At 44.8% G+C, this 20,835-nt stretch overlaps 1 protein-coding gene across 1 annotated transcript in view; it reads left to right on the top strand.

Annotated features, from left to right (window-relative positions):
* The window catches only part of RREB1 (ras responsive element binding protein 1), a 64,446-nt gene that overhangs the window by 17,639 nt on the left and 25,972 nt on the right, over positions 1–20,835 (top strand). The window contains exons 5-6 of the mRNA XM_010180273.1: positions 8,549–8,693; positions 9,848–9,975. Of these exons, the coding sequence (XP_010178575.1) occupies positions 8,549–8,693; positions 9,848–9,975 (273 nt within the window). The remainder of the gene's footprint in view (positions 1–8,548; positions 8,694–9,847; positions 9,976–20,835) is intronic.

Raw genomic sequence — 20,835 nt, forward strand, 5'->3', positions numbered from 1 at the left:
TGCAATGTTTTGCATTGTTCGTTTAGGTCTGCTCTGAATTGAATGCAGACTGCAGGCAGGCAGCTTGGCGAAGTGATACTGGGAAGCTCACACTGCATTTCCCTCCTCTTTTGCCCTCCCTTACGCAAGGATTGATGTGAACTGCAAATGGATGCTTTTGCTTGCTGTCCTTTGGGAGGCTTTGCTTTGGAGGCATGGTTTGAATCACTTCCCTGTCACAGCATCATCTGGCAAATATTTGTCTCCTTTTTTTCCTTTGAGGTGTTCTGACAATGCTGCTGGTAGGGAACAGGAGTAACTTTGAGCCAAGCTGGGAATGCAGTTGTATCAATCTCGGCCTGTTTGAACTTGCCGATTCTGCACAGCAAGTAGTTGCCTAAATATCTGTGAATACAGCATAATTATTCAGAAATGGTACACACACACCCCCCTTTGGATTTGTAGATCGGTATCTTCCCTCTCACTCATGCTTTCAACTTGCCTTTTTTCACAGCAAAGCAAAATCTTCTAGGTTAAAAATACAGAATGCTCTGTGTGCATGTGTGCGTTATCACATATCCTTAGGTATCACGTATTGGCAGCTGCGTGGCACTGCTCAACTTTGCAGGCTGTCCTGGTAGCACTGGAAAGGGATTTCTGGTCTGTCATTTGAACATAATCACAGGTGGCTTTTGCACCCAGCTTGTCTTGGTGGATCTAAATAATAACGCTCGTGTCATCCTAATGATGCTGTCTGCCGCCCCACTCTGAGGCTATTTTTTCTCTGCTGGGAGAACCTCATTGTGCAGGGGAACAGACAGCGCAGCAGCCCGCACCGAACTCGGGGGGAATGCTTATGGCACGTCTCTGCGGCACCGTGGGGTGCAGCAGTTCCCGGGGGGACGCCAAGGGGGCACCCACACGCTGCTGTGCCGGGAGGCTCACCAGGGCCGCGTTAGCCCCGACAGACAGAGCACTAAGAAGCGCTGGGGCCTCCATGGGGATGAGGAGTCCTGCCGCTGTGCCGGCAAGATTGCAGCGCCTGGGTGCCATGGGGAGCATAGCTGGGGATCTCCTGCTGTGCCTGCTTGCAGGCGTGCGGCTGAAATGAGTCAGCGCTTCCCAATCTGATCCTTCGCGGGACCCGTGCACCCCACCCTGCTCTTTCACTGCATGCATTGCAAGAGGTTTCTTGCTGGCATAGCCATGGAGATTTCTTGCTGTTCAGCTTCTCTTTGTTTAGCTCATACTAGCGTTCAGCACTGGTTACCCCTAGAGTATTTGGTGGTACTGGGAATTTGTTTTGAGATTGCTCCGCAGTTGTAAGAGGGCGTTTCCCAAGTGGTTGGGGTTTTGGGATTCGAATGCCTCTTGACTTGCTGTGAAGTATGTGTATGTCTCTGAGGGGTTTTTGGGGTCATTTTTGGGTTTTTTTGAGGATACAAACAGCAGACGAGCCAAGAAGAGAAGACAAACAGAAGCTCATCCAAGTACAGATTGTGTCTGGTGCGCAAAATTACCTGCATCTTTCTAGTTCCTGTGATTACAGCTGGCAAGGGCTGCGTGGATTGCTCTCTTAAGTGGGTGATGTTGGTAATTAGCACTGGAAATGCATTGTCAATACAGATTCTCTACATGTTTTAACAAACAAACAACTGACTAAACTCTTTAAGCCAAGGGTATAATGTTACTGCACTTTTGACTTAAGTTCCAGTCATATTCACAAGACTCTTAAGGAGAGGGTTAAGCAGCAGTATGTTAAGTGATTGTTCCTAAAATTGCTGCTGCTTCATTTTCTGTTGGTTAAGGATTTACTTCACCTGCAGGTCAAATGGCAGAAGCTTTAAAGAGGAGTTGCCTGTGTTTTCCTGCATTTCTAGACAGTTCAGGCTGAAGTAACACTTGTTAAACAGAATGAAATAAAAATGGTGACAAAGATGACATGACCGAGAAATCTCTCAAAAGAGACATTATCAGTGTAGTTTTGAAGGCTGTCTTCTCTTTCAGAGCCATCTTTCATTCTGTGGGGCCTGAAAGAACATCGTGGTCCAAACTTCAACCTGTCTTGGGTGCATCCTGCACTCTTGTTGGTTCTGATACGGTGGCATGAAGTTGGAGCTTAGACAAAGCAGACTTCTTTTTTTTTGAAAACAGAGATTTTTTTGGTCATGTTCTGAATAATAGACATACTTTTTCTTTACTGTAGATTACTGAAAACATGGGGTTTGAGTCTTTTGAGATTATTTACTCTTATTTGAAGGTAGCAATGTAAGTGAATTATCTCAGGGAAGAAAACAGTGGAATCAGTAAAGCAAGTTGTATCAGCTAAACTGTACTTAGGGCATCTGACCAGCTCAGTCCTTCCCAGACTAGTTTGGTGAACTTGAGTAACAATTTATGTTGGAGGAAAGAAAAAAGGCTGCATTTTAAATAAGGTGAAGGATGGAAAGCACTGATTTTTATTCTTAGTTTTTGAATGGTTGGATACGTGGCTCCTTTGTCTTTAGATAAGTATCAGATGTATGAGGATCATCCCCTTGATTTTGATACCAAACTGCTCAGAAATCACGAGGGAGATGAGGAACAGCCATGTGCAATACAGTAGAGTATAGGGTACATCTAGTGGTAAAGTGGAGAAACTTGGATTAAGATGTGGGATATGAAGCCACAGCCTGAACCTAATACTGTCAGATCATCTTTCTGGACTGATAGTGCCCAGATTCATTGGCCTCCTCACTGCATTTCCACAGGCATGGAGACGTGAGGGAGGAGGAGGGTGTTTATACATGCGCTGGATCCTGCGCTCAAGAATTAATCTTGATTTAGATGCTGGGACTTTCCCAACCAGGCCTCAGTAAAATTGCTTGCTGCTCCCCCTCTGGACATGCTGCTCCTTCTAATCAGACCTACCTGGCATAAAGCGCTCCTGAATGAAAGCCAGCAATGCTTGCTGCCAGACTTAACCCTGGACCCTGCTCGGAGGCTGCAGATACACCCTTTTGCACCCCACACCTTCCTTTTGCCTGGGCCTCCAAGCCAGGCAGGCCCTTCTTCTATGCATGTGGAGCACATCAGCAGCTGTGGAAACGCGGGGTGCAGCTACAGCGTGGTTTTTCTCCCCAGAGTTCAGAGATGAGGGTTCCCACGCATGCTGAGGGATGCTTCCTTTCCAAGAGCCCGGGTGGTACTGATCAGGTTATCTTCATGCAAAGCAGGAGCTCCTGGTTTTGTTCCTAATTCAGTGAGACCCGGCACTGGGAGCAGCTGCGTTTCGCAGTTGCCTCTTTCAGGATGCTTTGACTCCTCGTCCTAGCCTTGAGCCAGCCAGTCAAAACCTGCCCATGTTCCCTGCCCACAGGCTGCCCTGTTCCGAGACCTCCAGAAAGCTTGTATGATCAACATGCAAATCCTCTCAGTATTAAGAAAATAAAGCAGCCCTTTTTGGAGATGTGGTAGAGACTGGGATGTGACCAGCAGGAGCTGCATGTCACTTCATTAGGATACATGCCCTTTTTTTTTTTCCCCTCCTGTGAGTCATCTCCCTTCGGGACTGATCCAACACCATCCACAGGGAGAAGAGGGACTGAGGCACCTGAGTTCTGCATTTGTTTGTTTTTACAAAAGTCTCTTCTTCAATGAAAAGTAGCAAAGTATTCCCTTGCTACTGTTCTGCTGGGATATCCGCCCTTCTGAAATCACACTCTGCATTATAGTGAGGGGCTGAAAACTTTTCCTGCCCATTTGTTTTAAAAAAGGAGATTAAAAAAAAAGAGAGAGAGAGAGAAGCTGGGGGAATTCTTGAGCCGTATCATCTTGGTCATCCTGTCCACGTGACGGCTAGAGGAAAGCTGTGGCCGAGGAGGGAAGTGGAAGGTGATTCTCACAGGGAGGATGGAATGGAAGGCAGTCAAGCAGTTGAAAAATGTGATTTTGGTGGGAGGGCTGGCTGGCACACAGTTGTAACACAGTTGGATCCTCTTGGCTCACCTGTGAAATTCCTTGCACGAGGGGGAGGGAACAGATTACGAGGAGAGCTTTTTCATGTACAGCTACGCGTAGCGTGTAGCAAGTTGTCTGCGTTTTTTGCATAGCAATTCTTAAATGTTAAGAGTTTAGTTTAGACGTGGATCAAACCTTGTTTGGAAAAGACTTAATTTCCTTTTCCATTTCAGGATTATTCTTTGCAAATTCTTCTGGCTCTCTGTCTGGTCTCATTTTAAATGCAGTTCCACCACTTCCTCTGAGAGGTTAAGCAAGGCTAGCTAGCACTTAGTGCAAGGGAATCCTCCCTGGTATTAAGCTCAATTTTTTATCTCCTTCCTCTCATCCTGTGTGTCGTGGTTGCATTGTAGCGTTGTGCCCTCAGTACTGTCACAGTGTGCACGTACTTGCGTGCATGCTGTGGAGACTAATAACCACATACGATGGGCAGATTTCAGGGCCTTGTACCTTCTTGAGCTTGTTTGCTGTTCTTAAGTTGCTCTGTAGGATGGCTCAGAGACACAATTCATTGATTTAAATTAGAAAAAAACCCCAAGTTTCATCTGCTGTGACTGTGGCTCTCTTCTAAGCTGCAGTAGTGGCCACTTCAGAGCTGCTGGCACATGATACTGTAACCTGCATCTGTGGCTGAATGTGAGCATTTCTGTGCATGTCCTTATTTTGCCTTTCTTTTTTCTGCACTGCATTCTCACTTAAAGTGTTGAGTGTTTATTTTTTGGAACTGCTGAATGTTGTACCATTTTCCTTTATCATTGTAAGATGCTGAAAGCCAGGCTGACTTATGAGCCTGGCTTTTGTATTCAAAGTATGCCAGTGTTGTCAGGCCAAAATATGTTGTTATAGTCACAATGGGAAAATAACTTCTAAGCACAGCTTTGTTCCTGTTCTCCTTGTATCCTGGCAGGCTAAACAGTGAGGTCGAGCATTTTCAGCATTACATGTGAGATCTAATCAAGGCAAAGTCTTCTAATGGAGGATAAGGCAACACAAATACTTCCCCCCCCCTTCCTTAACTATAGTTAGGAAACTTTTTAAGTAAAAAAAGCCTGGGTGAAGGGAGTATTTAACGTTGTAGATGTGGATGTGACTTGGCATCTGCTGCAGTTCAACCCGAGTTGGGTGTTAAAAGTTTTCTCGAGGCGGAATGACATCCATGTTGCAAAGTAAAAGAGAGATGAAGATTGTGTCTATCCTTTGTACCGCTTGACTTTATCTTCCCGCTTATCTTGGGCTGTAGCTCTAGTAATCTTTTTTCCTCTCCACCCTTGACTTGATGTAGTGAAACTTGCTTAACCTGCCAAAGGAACAGACCTCCTGGCTGTAACGTGGACGGGTTGCGACTCTCCTTGAGAACTCTGGAACCTGCTGCTTCGGTTTCGGATTTTTCCTTTTTCCTTAATGATGGCACGCAGAGAGCTATCACAGTGGCTGTGATATTTGACCTACGCAGTATAAGTCAAAGGTGCAGTCAAGGCATCTTCCTGTTTATAGCTCAATAGCTGGGCCTGCTTCCTTTCAAATATGCAAAACTAAAACATGAAGGGATGACCACATTCCTTGCTGTGGGTACCAATTCTGCTCTCGCTTTTCGGGCATGGCAAAGGCACGCACGTTGCAGGAAGCAGAACTGCTAGCTGGGGGCAGCCGATGACCTTGACACCAGCCGTAGCCAGGCCCCATCGCTGTGGTGCTGCACCCACGTTAGCAAGCCCTGCCTTACTGGCGTATGTGATATTACAAACACAGTGGGGCTGCTTTTGGGACTCGCAGGAGCCAGGGCGTTTGTGTGCACTAGGTCATGCCAGGCAGAGGTGCCAGGTTGGAGCGGCGTTAACCTGGAGGTCTCCTCAGTTTCTCACTGTGGATGTGCCCTCACACCCTTCTCGAGTAGAGCAGCTCCATCAAAACAGGCAGAGTTCAACAGGTGGACGAATGGCAGGAGGAAAGAATCAGCCCTGAGGAAGCTGTTTTGCATGAGTAGCTACTAAACAGGAGTTCTGCATACTTGTTACTGGCAGAAAGGAGACTTTAAAAGAAAATGGGAACAGAAAGTCCCACGCTTAATGCGTAGCAGGTTTTTTTGTTTTGTTTGTTTGTTTTCTGGGTGAATGCAGTATAGTGTGACTGCTTTTGCTCTCCAGCTCTCTACAAAGTAACTGGCCAAGTAATATTAGCTCTGCATCAGCCAAGCTGCCAGAAGGTTAAGCATGCAGGCTGTGTGTGTGTGTCTGGGGTGGGGGGACAGCCAACCACATGCAAAAGCCTCTGTCTCACTTTCAAGTAGTCATCAAAACTGGAAAGCAGTCTTTAATGAAAAGAAAATAAGCAGACTACTTTCCAGGTTTTGCTTTGCCTGTGCTATTGAATACTACATTTTGTTGTTCCCAGATGCTTTCCGAGTTTTATCTTCAGCCATTGTGGACAGAAACCCTTTGAACAAATAACTGGTTTCTTCTCCTTTATTCTTGCATGAATAAAGGCAACTGCTCCTCACACTGGTGATTTATCACCCATAGGAAGCTCTGGGATTGATTTAGCTGGTACAAGAAGTTAGATCGATGACATAAGGGGAAAAAAAAAAAGAAGAAAAATAATAAAGACAGTGAGGCAGTGAAATACCTGTAGATCTTTCCCCGCGGGTCTTGTGAGACCAGGTAGCACTGGATTTATGCAGATAAACCAGTTAGTTTTGGTGCCTATGGTGGTGGGGCTACCAGAGGGCTGAGGCTGGGGAGTGCACTGCAACTCCAGAGGCTGTGTCAGTGCTCCATCTTCTCCCTGGGTCCTGTCAAACCTGAAGAGAGCCAAACCCCTGGAGCTTCAACCTTCCTTCTGCTCCCAGATGGACGATCAGCAGGGAAGGAGGTCAGACAAATTCTGTGGTGCTGTGCCCAACCTGCTGGGCACATCTGCACACAGATGCTCTCTCCTCCTTGGCTGTCCCACAGTGTGACTGACAGGTGCCACTGCTGTCCGTCCACTGTTTGTGTGACCCGTGTGTGACTGGGGGGCTGGGGTAGACACACATTTCCCCACGTTGACCTGGTCCTCTGAGCATTCCCAGGCTTGCCAGGCATTGGAAGCAGACAATTGCCAAACAGCCATTTTAGTCTTTCATCGGTACTTGTGCTTTCGGCTTGAGGCTGTTCCTGCATATCGCCCTCAGGAGCCCCTCTGTAGTTTGAGCTGGTAATTTAGATGCCTTTTTTAAAAAAGGTTCAGAGATTGTGAAAGGAAATGTTAAAAAAAGCACTGTGTGAAGAGATAGTCCTCGCAGCAGCTCCAGTGGAGTCTGCCCATGGGTCAGTTTGGTCCAGTGAAGCCTTGTGCCCTTGGCATTCAAAACTAAAACTGATTTTATGGCATAACACTCAAGCAGTTATAAGGACATAGGAGGCTCATCTAGGTTACAACATTCTCCATGTTTGAACATGATAATGTGCAGTCAAGTTAAATGGCACGGTCCTGAGTTGAGATGGGGGTGTGACTTCTGAAGGATATGCCCAAATGCCATTAACATTGCCTCCCTTGTGCTGCTTTGAAGTCAGTCGTATGGACAAGGGCAACTCTCTCCTGTGCCCCTATTTCTACCTATTAGAAGCAAAACTTTGCCATTGCATGTAGAAGCCTGAGTTTGATTTTTTTTCACTATAAATTTGAATTTAGACTAAAGGCCCTAAATTTAAAAAAAATTAATAAATTACAGTTTGAGCTTTTAGCACTCAGAAAAAGAAGCTCGAGAGCAGTACCCTGGAACTAGACAACCATGTCTTCCTCAGGTTGCAAATACAGCAAGCGGAGAGGCAAGTAGGTCAGGTATGCAGATACTCATGACTTCCTGAGCCATTTTTTGTCCCTCTCCCATTTCCAGTGTCTTTGTGACAAGAAATAGCAGGTTTGTGAACGTGCCTTGGCAGTATGGAGTTTTGCAAGCCATACCTGCTGCAGCTTAACAGTGTGACCAGGTGTATCTTGACTTAGAAGCTGCGGTTGAAATTCAGTATTGGGGTGCACTGGTGTGTAAAGGATGAGCAGGAAACAAATGTATTTCAGGAGAGTTGCTCTGACGTTGGCATATACAGATCCATTTGCGGTACTGTATGAAACTGTAAAAGGAGAGTCAGCTGGAGATGGATGGGGATCTTTTCTTGCACTGATAGAAATGGATGCTAAGATGCAGGCTTTTACTTAGGAGACCTCTATAGGACTGGGAGACTGGGCATGTAGATCACTGTGCAGCAGTAGGCAGAATCAGGGCCTCTTGGGTGATGGGGAGTGGGCACAGTGCTGATGGGGATAGGTGGTAGCAGGGCGAGAGCCGTGCTGTGGGCTGGGGCATGAGGGAGAGCTGCTGGGCTCCCTGCCGCAGCCCCGCACGGTCCCAGGCGCTGCAGATGGCCTGCGCTGGGTCATGCCCCAGCTGTTTTACAGAAATTCGGTCCGGTTTATGGGTCTCTGCTGGTATCCTTTAAAGGCAAACTTCAGAAGTGGTGTTGGCATTAACATTAGTGTGAACTTTCCACCCTGATTTGCCTGCTGACGGTGTCTTCTTCCTCCTCCTGCTCAGGCACATGAAGATTCACGAGAAGGATCCGAACAGCACACCGAGCACAACTCCCCCGTCGCCGCTGAAGCGCAGGCGGTTGTCTTCGAAACGCAAGTTTAGTCACGATATTGAGATGGACAGAGAGGAGAGGACACCTGCAAAAAAGGTTCTTTATGGGGCACGAAGCAAGAAACTTTCCTGGCTACCTCCTGAACTGTTAGCTGTTGAGTTCATGCAGTCAGCATAAAAATGTTAAAATGTGGTCTTGTTATAGCCCTGCCTCTATTTTAATATGCCATGCTTTCCTGTGTAGCAAACACTGCTGTCTCAGATTGAAAATGAATTTATAATTTAAGAGATTGAAAGAATTAATTTTTAAAAATAATTTATTGTTTAAATTTTTGGTTTTGCTTATGATTTATATTAGATAATTGATGTCGGATGACAAGAAGATGAACTATTCTTTTGCTGCTGCAGCGGTTTTTTTTTTTCTCCAATTAGCTTTATAGTAGTCTTGCAGGATAGCGATTTGAACTTTAAAACAACAGTGTGTATTTCAAAAGCAGCAACAGCATAAGTCTATTTCTGTCTTGACCTAGAGGAAAAAAATACCTCCTGTAGTACATTTCCCTTTCACAGTAGTGTAATCCTGCATTATTGGAGTTGCAAGAGCAACCAGAAAATATTTATTTGAAGGCTAGACATTTCCATTAGGGTTTTGTTTATGAAATAATTTAGTGCATTTCAGTCATTTATACAAATGTATGGAGGCTGCCAAACGTAACTTAACCTTTTCCACTTACTATCTCTAAATGACAAGCTAGGAGCAGGTCCACTTAGCTCAGTATCCCTTGTTCTGTGCATGTTTTTCTCCCTGTAATTGGAAGAAGGCTACAGAAAACATGCAGAAGTTTCTTGCCTTTCCCTGGACCACTTGAATTAGTTGGCAACATCGCAGTGGCATAAATAATTTAGGCTGACAGCTCTCCTGGCTTTCTGAAGGGGGAGGAATGCTAGTTCAGTGGTATATAAACATAGGGGTTTATAAGTCGTTCAGATCGCAGTTTCTCGTTAGAACTGATGTATCTGTGACTCAGCTGCACACTTTGTCTCCTACTGAGCCTCCTGCTCTGTCGTGCACGTTCTCACACGCGCGCAGAGGCTCTGTCGCTTACCCTCTCCCTGTTGCCGAAATGAGTCATTTCTGGCTACCTGCAGCAAAGTTGCAGATGAAGCCCGCGACTTCAGATGGATTACATGTTTGATTTCTTGTGTAAAGTTTCCTCTAGTGAGGTTTTTTTTTTTCCCCTTTCTCTGAAGGTTGTCGAGGATGAAGGGGATAAGAAGGCTGAGGATGAAGTTTATCATTGTCCAGTGTGTTTCAAAGATTTTTTTTGCAAGTATGGGCTGGAGTCTCACATGGAGACACATCCAGATAATTCGCTGAGGTAAGCAATAGTCCCAAGAGTGTTTCTGGTCACCAGACAGGCTGAGGGAGCCTCCTGGGGAGGAGCAGGAGCCATTCAGCCCCCTGCACTGTTAACTGCCCCTCTTTGTGATTTTGAACAGGTTTTTGAATGTTCTGCCTCATCTTGTGTCGCCAAGGTGCTGTAGGGCTTAATGTTATTAATTTTTGCTAATGCAGGAAATCTTGCCAGTTAATAGCTGGGAATGTTTTTACAAGAAATTAACGCACTCCTTCCTCCTCTCCAAACCCATCACTGTTACATAAAAACTATAAAATGCCAACATTGCAGAATTTTAACAAGTTAAACTGAAGGTGCTTCAAATATGAAGCAAAACTTGATAAAATACTCAAGTACCAACCGATGAGATGATTCTGCTTGGGGAGAAGGCGGCGGCTGGATATAAAGGTTTTGTTGTCTGAGTGAAGATAGATGAGTTTCTGATTCCAGACTTTCAATAAAATGTGTTATGCTTTTCTGCCTAACAGAAAAGGTTGGGGAAAGATTTGGATTTTGGCTTAAATCAGCTTCTCTTAACAAGTTAGAATTAGTTATTAATTGTTTGGGAAGGTGCTTGGTGGTGTGTTTTGGTTCAAGTAATTGCCCCTGGGACTCCTGATACTTTTTTATTTCCTGTTTTTTACCAGAGAAAAATGTAGAGCCAGATACACAAAGATATAAAAGAGATATTCCAAGTGTAGTTGAAACGTGTAGAAAAGCTGCTATTTTAGAAAAGGAGATTGTCCATTTGCAGAAGCTTGTCAGCGTTTTAAGCTTGTTTTGTGACATTGGATTCTAATGATCTTTTCAGAAGGGTGCAGGATTCAACATCTTGAAGTGTCAACACTCTCTCCTGAATACAGTTTCTTAATAGAATGGCATGGAGTAGAGCCATCCCATCCTATTAAATGAGATTAATTCTATTAAATTTTCCATTTTTTTACTTAGAAAACCTTGGTAAATACATGTAAAAGCATTTTTAAAGGCATTGTAAGTGCTGTAATTATTGGGGAAAGGAGTTGGAAAGTTCCTTCTTAAACTTGGTCTAGCAAATGGTAGTTAATTAAATAGAGTTTGCTGTTTCTGAGGTAAATGGAGTGAATTTTTATTGTAGAGCAGTACTGAAACAGTTCTTCTCTTGTAAAGAGCTCTGCTACCCCCACGAAAGGAAGTCGGAGATAAGTGTGCCATACACTTTATGCTTAGAGAAAGCAGCTGTCATATTACACTTATCCTAGCATTAGCCTCATTTTTGAAGCTTCTATGAAGATAGGACCTCTTTGCAAAGTTATATGGCATGGACCTAAGTGGAAAGATGGATTCTCTTGCTTTGAGTGATGGATGAAAGATAAACAACCTTCTAGCTTGGCAGCTTTGCAGTCTGCTGTGGCAAGGCAGAACGACACTGCCTCTGCAAACATGCTGCTCCTCTTCCTGCAACTCTTTCTCTAGAATTAGAAGACTTGCTTTTGAATAATACTTTCCTGAATTGGATCTTGCTACCCTTGATTGGGTTGAACAACAAAGACTAAAATATGTCCCTAAATGAAAGCCACAGTTGTCAAGCTCTGTGGGCATGAGTTAAGGGTGATGCTGGTCTTTATGGGCTTGTCCAGATGATGATAAGGAGGTTTCTGCCAAATATTTGCTTTAGCAATTTAAGACATGTCAGTGGAGATAGGACAGGACAAGGAAGCAGTGGTTCTCCCTGGTCAGCTAGCCTATTTCAATATAACTTGCCCTGCCTACCTGGTTTAAAACACACCTAGTCTAGACAAGTCAAATGACACTCTCTGTTTGGCCCAACCTAGCAGAAAATCCTCTGGTAAGCAGAGCAATCTGGGTTCCTGTTAAGGTGACTCTTTAATGCCAAAGGAAATGGGTTAAAAACCTTGGCAGGCTGGGGCTGTAATCCTCCGCTTTCCAGGGTTCTGCAAGACTGTTTGTAGGGTTCAGGAAGGTACCTGAATGTGGCACACCATTCTCAGTCCTGAGTTCGCGTGACTGAAATGATTCCTCTCAGTGAGGCTCAGGGATGGCTTTTTGAGTGAAAGAGATGGAGAAAGGAGATTTTGCTAGAGTATCAGAGCAGGAGGCACATTTGTATGGGTGCGCTCATGGCAGTGGAGCAACCTGCAGAACGTGAGGAGGTGTTCATCAAATCCTGGTGTTTCCTTATTGCAGAATACAAGGAGGAAGAACTCTCCTTAAAGTTCAAACAAGCAAGTAAGCGTAGCAGCTGTGTTACGAACAAAGGGCAGGGAGCAGAACACCCTCAGTCTCTTTTTATTGCCAATACTGTAAAAGTAGAGTCATTTGATTAGGACTTCTGCGAAGCAGATACGGGATGTTGGGCATCCCAGAGCCAGATGCTCTGGGTCTGGCTGCAGCTACCGCTTTAGGTAGCCCAGCACAGACTGTTTTGTCATGACCAAAAATAGGTGATGCTTAATCTGCCCAGATGTGCCTTTCTTTGTAAACCAGAGGGCAAACAAGCATCCAGCTCCATTCTGCTCCCCCAGTAGTTGCTGTAAAAATGATTGCTGACATCGGCTCTGGAGGGATGCAATAACAGTGGTACCAACCAACCTCCCTTTAGAGATGCGTCCTCGGCAGCAGTATTGCCGGGGTGTGCAGGAGCTTCTGCCTGGCTTCCTTGTGGTCCTTTAATCCTGCCATTGTAGTGCTGTTGTGTAAACACAGCGTCTGTCTGTCCAGGCCCCCCTCTGCTAAGTAGCAGAAAAGGTAAGGCTGGCTGGCAGCCTCCGGCTCAGCCTGTGAGCAGCTAATTTACAGGGTGGGCCATTACCCTTCCAGATACTGTCAAATGAACAACTTGAAATCACAGGGTGAGCTGTTCAAAGTCAGATGAAAAGACACCCCGCATTGTCTGCCCTAGTGCCGCATTTTCATGTAAAGGCCTGAGCGGGGAGCACCTCATTGTTTACTTGCAGCAGAATAAACAATACTTAATCCACTGATTGTGTGAGAGGGGCTCCTGCTCGGGAGAGTATCTCTTGATTATGTAAAATCCTAAATCGAGCATCTTTGTCTCCTAATTAGGGTTTGAACTACCCTGCTCTTGGGAGCAATAATAGGGCTCTTTGTCCGGCTGACAATGGGCTGTGGCGCTGCATCTCCTTCGTGGCATTACCTCCCTGCTCAGTCTCTGTCCCTTTGAAGCCATGGGACCTGCACCCTAATTAGTGACATGAGCTGGTCCCGGCAAGGTTGTCTGCAGTCCCCATTAGCGGTGGGAGGTGGCCCAGGGGTGCTTTCTGAGCCCCTTTGCCTCTCTACCTGGATTATTTAAAGGAGACGTCCATTTCCCTGCAGCTGGGGCCTCAGGACACTGTCTATTTTGGTGAGTTTGTATCCGAGTGTTGATATAATTAGCAGAGCACTGAAGCGCTGTGCAGCCAGTAAGGAAAATGAGAAACCTCACGAAGCTGAATAACTTCTCTGGAAACTTTTGTGGCGGAGGGTTGCTGTCAAACATGGTAATGTGCTTGTAAAGGTTGCCTGACAGACAGCTCTGAGCAACATCAGCAGTACAAGCAAAGAAGACGTGAGGATTTCCTGGGGAGAAACCTTGAGGCGCTGTGTGAGGTTTCTGCTCTTCCCTTTGGCAAGTACAGTGGAACAGGCTGGAAGTAAAATGTGTGGCTTTTAAAAAAAGTACATACGCTATAAAATTCCTCTGAGTTTCACTGTACCAAGAGTATACCCTTTGTATTTCTTCTCCTCCTCCTCCTCCTCCAGGGGGCTTCTTGTAGTTCTCTGCACCAACAGCTAAAGGGTTTTCAATTTTTCCTTCCTCACAGGAGCAAGAAGATATTTGTGCTGCCTCTCATGCCCATGTGTCCTCCTGAGGAGAGGAGGAGGGACATGGTGATAGTGTTGCAGATACCTCCTTTCTTAGAGACGTGTTTCTACATCACTTCTCAGCAAGGATAGTTGTGCAGTTTGAACATGGTAAAAGCCTGGATCTTAATGAGTGTCATGGGGACTTTCTGATCACACTTGGTTCAGTGTGGCGTTGCCCTCAGTTACAGGATTTGGTTTTGCTAGCTTGTTACAGAAGACAAGAAACAGACGTTGCAGAGTGTGAAAGATGCAGTCTGCCTGTCACTGAGCTGACCTGGTGACCAGAACCAGTAGATGCCTGTTGCCATGAATGGATTCAGGGTAGATTAAGTTTTTTGACCTTTTAGAGGGCATGTCCAAACAGTGATATAATATATTAAGCTTTGTAACTTGCCAAATCCCAGGCATATTTTCACGAGGACAGCAAAAGCAGTTCTCTTGCAAAAGCAGTTCTCTTGCCCAAGGGTAATGTGCTTCTGTAGAACTTCCAAACAAAGAAAACCAAGAGCTATTCACAGTCTACCTTGTTCTTCAAAACAGCCTACCCAAGTTTTGCTGAAACTTGTAAAGTCGAATGGCTAGAGGTTCAGCACCACCGTGGAAAGCTGTTGTTTTGAACACTTAGATCGGTACCAGGCGTAGCAACAGAAGAGGTCACGTCCTGGAATGGAAAGTGTCAGGACACCCTGGCCATTGGTGTCTGTGGCCATCTACCCCCAGCTTTGCCAGGGTAACCACTGTGAGCTCTTGTTTCTGAAAACTCTCCTGAGTGGAAAATGCTGTCATTGTGTCTTGGTGTTACCTGGCTTCACTCAGAAAGAGTGGACAGCTTAAATGCCCCAGTAATGGTCTCCTGGACTCTGAGGGTGAATTGTTTCACAGGATGTGATGTGCAGCTTGCGATTCAGTCGGGCTGGTTACCAGGTTTCCTCCTTTGCCAGCACATCTCCTCTCTTCAGTGCATGGTGCCAGGTGTAGACATGCTGCAAGGCACCTGGACCTATGTCCCACTCTTAAATAATTTTAGCCAGTGCGTGTGAGCAGCCTCTTTAAAGTCAAGACAAAAGAAAGGGAATTTTGAGTCAAAATTATTCTAGCTATTTAGAATATTACATGTTTATTGCCCAATTAGTATTCTTCAGGGCAGTTCTGCACATTGGCTTTGAGGAGATAAAATAGTCAAGAAAATTAATTAATATAAATTTAAACTGTATGGAGATATCAGCCATTAGTAAAAAAGACCAATACAAGACTAAGTTGTGTACAGAGTAGCAACATGACTGGGTCACATTGTACAGGATATAAAAGAAAAAAAAAAAAACACCAGAAAAAGCCCCTTAAGTTTCATTCCTGTTTTTGCCATTGCCTACTTAAGCAGTTTTAGGAATTAACTTTTTATCTTTTCTCTCCTTATATAGTAGGGTATAATCTTGCTGACTTCATTTTTGTGAAGCGCGTTGCTTTCTACACGTGGCCAGCCTTTTGTGGGAAGAGGGTGTTAGTGACATTGCAAACTTACAAGAGTAAATGTGTTTGAAAACTAAGTGTGGTTTGCAATTTATAGTACTTGTGAGACAAAACTAGGGGTTCATGGTGGGGCGAGGATGGTTTTTTTTTTGTAGTAGCTGATGCTGCTGTTACTGGAAGCAGCTTGAAGCACGAATGGCGAGTAGTCTTCATGCAGCATCGTGGAATTTCATACTACCTTTCCATCTCTGTCACAACTGTTGGTGTGCACGTAGATAAGCCTCATTCCTTGTTAGCACTTCAAAATACGAAATGTTGTGCGCTTTTAATGCAGCTGGATAATTCTGACGTCGTTGTTTTCTACACAATTGTTGAGTGTTGCGAGAGAGAGATGGAGAGCACTCCAGCATAGACATGTTCATAGATCTTCTTGACCTTTGGTTTTGGCACGCTATACTTTGGCACACTATACTTTGGCACCAATAGTTCCTTTCTTACTCGTTGTTTGAGACCAAACCAGCAAGAATAGTTTAGGTAGGAGCTGCTGCTAGAGTTACTGAGTACTAACAGAGCCACTGCTGCAGGACTTCTTACAGCAAAGGTTGGAGATGCACAAGGGTCAGTTCTGTAGTGTTGCCGATTCAGTTTACAATGAAATCTGGCTCTGGTAGACGCTAGGATCACAAATGTGCAGTGGTACAATGCAACTCTCAATGTTGATAGGGCAGAAGAGAAGGTATGCAAGCAAGCTGGTAAATGCATCCTTTTACATGGCAAATGGAGAAGTAAAATCAGTGGGTTGAGCATCTGTCTGTATGCTGGCTTGCAAATGCAGACCAGAACTGCATTTTAAGTGCTTTCTGAAGTTTCTGTTCAGAAGAGAGAGATGGGAAACATCTGAAGAGCAGCACGAGACCAGCGCTGGCCTAGAAGCGGTCAGCTCACATCAGGGAGCTCATTGTGCGAGGAGACTGGGAATCCAGAGCAGCCGGGTAAAAATACCAGAGAGTGAATGGACACAGGGATTGGTGCTCTCATGTGAAACTGTGTGGTGTGTCACATGGTGTTGGATATCCTAGCCCATCTGCAAGAATAGAAAGTAGCTAAAATGCAAAGCTGGCTGTAGAGGAAAGCTTCTTGTAAAAGGGAATACAGGAGGGAAAGAAGGCTGAGCCAAAATAGGTTATTAGCATGCCTGCATGATCCTGATGGCCAGGGTTTGTTTATACGTAGGCTCTCAAAGTGCTGGCTGCTGCTCACTGTGTTAGCAGTCACGTCTGCGTGCCGAGCATAACTTCCTTGTGAATGTAGATAAGGGCAAGGGTATTCAGTGCGGCTTCAGCTGCACCTATTTGTGAGCCCTGTTGTCATCAGTGGATGGTTATAGCATAGATAAGCGCCTGTGGATGTGTTTCTTATGTTACTTGTGAAAAGTGGCATTGCTTTTTTAACATGGTAGATGCATAGATTTTTTTAATTTTAACTCTTGCCATTAATTTTAAAACCGTGCAAGTACTTGATTTCCTTTGTTCAAAGCTGTGTTAGAAGGCAGGAAGAACTTTCCTTTTCTTTCCCCAACAGAATACCAGAAGCTCCACTTAAGTCTCTGTGCACAGATAATGACTTTTATTCTGGATGCTTCGCAACTTGCCATTTTGGTAGCTGTAGAGGACTGTACTGGTCATGTTTGTTTTTTTTACCCTAGGTATGCTTGCCCTAATTACTAAACCTCTTATTTATGTTGATCTTCAGCTCTTGCTCTGTGATTCTGTCCAGCCAATTTCTTGACACTTATGGTTTTTAAAACTTTGACCTTTGTTAAGTAAAAAGGTCATTATGAGAAAATGAACTGTTTTCTTTTTGCAAGTGTCTGCAAGCCATCTCCCATTTTGCCCTTATTTGTTCTTAGTTGCATGTTAATTCTGTTAAGTAAATGGTAGAGTAAGCTACTGTTCCAGTGGGCAGCGGTACTTAAATCTGGCAATGTTGAGGTGTTGCTGGTACAAGTGTAATTTTTTTTTCCCTAATTTTTCTTTGCTTTCATGCAAAGAGAGTTAAAAGCTGGCACAGGATGGCTCATGCCTTTTTATTAGACCTCATAGCGGTGAACTTCCCTTGACGATGGGAGTCTCGATGTGCCAGTAGAGACCCTGGCTCCGCAGTATGCCGACAGGTTTCTGAAGCACATCACCCTGGTTTATATCAGGTCTGCCCTGGCTCCTACTCGGCACTTTTCTCACCAGGACCACAGCGCAGCTGTAGGAATGCGCACAGCATTGTGCATCCCTCTATTAATAGAAGAGCTGGCACAGTGGCTTCGGTCTCTGCTGCACCCAAGGGTGGCTTCTTTGAGGGAAGATTAAAGGGAGGGATGGGACACTTTGGTAACGAAGTCAGGCAGCCAGTGGGGAGATGGGATGGAGGAAAACTTAACACAAAAGTCCCTCCTTTGCTGAGGAGGTGAAGCAGCATGCACTGAATTTCTGGTGAGCTGTGTCCGTGTCCCCGTATGCACTGGGAAAGGGGAGGGGAGCCCCTCCAGCCCGTCATGCCTGGCAGGGAGTTGGCTCCCTGTGCTGCTCGAGGTTCCTGCACTCACCCGTAGCATTGGGCGAGGTGGAGATGGGAGAACAGCAGGTCCTTTGGGGTCAGACACACTGACTGGTGCTGCGGGGGAAGGAGGCAGGACAGCAGGAGGACCCACAGGAATCCCCGGGGGGGAGGCAGGAGTGGCGTTTGCAGCACTGCTGCTTTTCCGTCACTCATCTGCAGCAAGTGGGAGAGATTAGTGCGGCTGTTGGATGTTATTTCCCAGAGCCCTGGGTGTGGAGGCCAGGAAGGGTTTTTCTTCCAAAAGGAGATGAGTATCTGGACCTGGGTGGGGTTGCACAGGAGCAGAAACCAATTTGCTTTCTCATCTCCCTCCCTTCCCCTTGCCCCAAAAGAAGTGAGAGAGAGAAGCAAAGAAATCCTTTCCTGAAGGGGAGCATGTGTGTAACCTGCTAGTTTTTCTTTCATAGGTAGTGAAAGCCCTTATGTTTGAAACCGTCCTTTCTCCATCTCCCCCTCCTTGTGGACCTCTGCAGTGCACATTGCCAGTGTGGAGACTGGGAGCCTGCTCCTGTCTCTGGTGTGGACATGAGTCAGTGGCAGGGAATTGCCCATCTTTCTCTTCTTGCATTATCTTTAGGTCAGCATAGGATTTTTCCTTGCTTCTAAAGAACTGCATTAATTCTGCAAATAATGTGAGACAGAAAGAATAATGACAAGGGTGGTAATTTATTTACGATATGTATTGGGAATTTCTCTGGGAGAAGTCAGATGACTTAATAACATAACTTTGTATTAATGACTTCTGTCTCAGGATATGTTTCATTCTTGTTTTGTTTTCTTTGCTTCTGTTTGCAGCAGTTGCTAAAAAGCACAGGCAGGAAAAGAGCAAAATGGTACAAAGCCTTTTGCTTTAGATAAGGCCTGGAAATGAAAGCTGCTTTTATTTGTTGATGTCCACAACATGGGCAACGTAGTGCTAGTGAGCTGCATGGGTGAGAACGTCAGGTTTTGGTCCACCCTTGTGTGGTTTTAGAAGTATGAGTAGAAGAATGCTAAATGTCACTTTCCTTTTCCCACCGCCACTCTCAGGTAATGCAGAGCATAATGTTTGTTTAATTTCTTGGTGACAGAATGATGGATATAAATATTTGGCATTTGCATCTTGATTACTGAAATACAAAATTTAGGATTGAATGTTTGACTGCATTACCCTTAACCAAAATCAGGACTGATTAATTTTGCTCAAAATTTGGCTGTGATTTACCTTTATGAAATGTATTTCCTTTTCTTAAAGGAAAGAAACTATTTCCATTGCTGACAAATTGGAATTGGCTCAGAGGAGAGTGTAATGCAAGGCAACAGGCGTCACTTGTGTAAACTTTTCTTGCATAGGTGCTGCTTGTCGTAAGTGTGGCAAATCCCGGCTTGCCTCTTGAACAAGCTGCACAAAGCACTGACTATTTCTTAAAGCCTGTTAAAGTGCTTTTATATCCTAGTTAGCATTACAGATTTCAAGAATACTAATGTATTTTAGTAGAAAGCTTTTTAATGGTGTGTTTTCACATGGAGACCTTGTCTGCATTTAAACAAAACAAAAAAAAAAGGTGCACTGGTGTAGTAATAATTAAACAGACTCGCCTGGTGTGATACGTGGCCTGAGCACGAAGGTCAGCCTGGTCGTTGCACTGTCCTCGCACAGTTGTATTTCAGTTCTGCTTTCGTGTTTTAGCAGTTCTGTTTTCTCACCCACTTGCTTCGTACACCTCTGCCAGCAGCCCAAAGCCCTGGTACTGTGTTTGCATTGTACTGGTATGAGCGACTCCAAAGCATAAAGACAGTCAAGAATGAGGCTCATTTTAAAGAGGTCTTAGCTGCATTTTTTCCTTTTTTTACTTATAATTGAGTCTCTGTGCTTGGAAGTGACCGGCTTTCTTCTCTCTGCTGTGTAATCGTATTTATAGAAAAATGGAAAACTGTGGCCAAGACTAGCAATCGCATGATAACACAGCGGCTTTTATTTGCTGCATCTGGAAACTTACCTTGCAAGTAGAGTGCTTTTATCTCTGCTCAGGTGTTGAGCCATTGCTCTGCCTGTTCTGCTGACAGCCTCAGAACCAGTTCCCATCTCTGTTCTCTGCAGCCATACCATCCGTGTTTGACTTGGCACTACATATGGGCAGACTTGTGAAATTGTTAAGGAGAGGGGGGGTTTTTTTGGTGTTTTCTTTTGTTTTGTTTTGAAGGTTCATCTTGGGTGAAGTATTACCATATGTTTCAGATGCTTTGTTTGATATGCTGGACTTTTCAGATTTTCCTCATTTAGGTAACTTTTTTAAAAGCAATTTAAGCGAGATGAAAAAATGTTTCTGCCACCTAGGATTCCTTTCTCTTGTCCTTCTTAGACTGTACTTTTAGATTTTAAAATACTATAGGCACTGACACCTACCTAAAGACAGAAAATAGTACTGATGGCAAAACAGACAAATTCATGGTTAGACTTCATTAAAAAAATAATGCTTCCAGTTAATGCATTGTTAGGCATGGCAGCTTTTTAAATTAACACAAGTCTTAGTCAGTGCAGCGTGATGCTTGCCTTAACTAGTTTGGTTTTGAAGCTCAGTACCTGTGAGTTTTCCTTGGAAGTGGTACATGTCCGTATCTACAACTGCAGGGCTAATTGTATTCAAAGTTCATTTCATGTCATTTGAGAGAAACTTGGACTCCCTTCCTACTTGGGATGTGGGAAGGGAATTTAAAAAGAACCACACATGAGTAAAAAAGACCATAGTGTGCACACTCGGGCGGACGGGCCATGTATTTTAAATAGCTTGCATCTGTAGTGGAGACTGACAAGCCCAAGTGAGGTCTGCGGAGCCTGAGAGCCCTCATGAGCCGGCAGCACAGTGGCACCCCTCGGCATCAGGAGCGACATTGCAATGACCTCCCTCGTCCTTG

Source organism: Mesitornis unicolor, unplaced genomic scaffold, assembly GCF_000695765.1.
Source record: "Mesitornis unicolor isolate BGI_N332 unplaced genomic scaffold, ASM69576v1 scaffold46782, whole genome shotgun sequence".
Taxonomy (NCBI): domain Eukaryota; kingdom Metazoa; phylum Chordata; class Aves; order Mesitornithiformes; family Mesitornithidae; genus Mesitornis; species Mesitornis unicolor.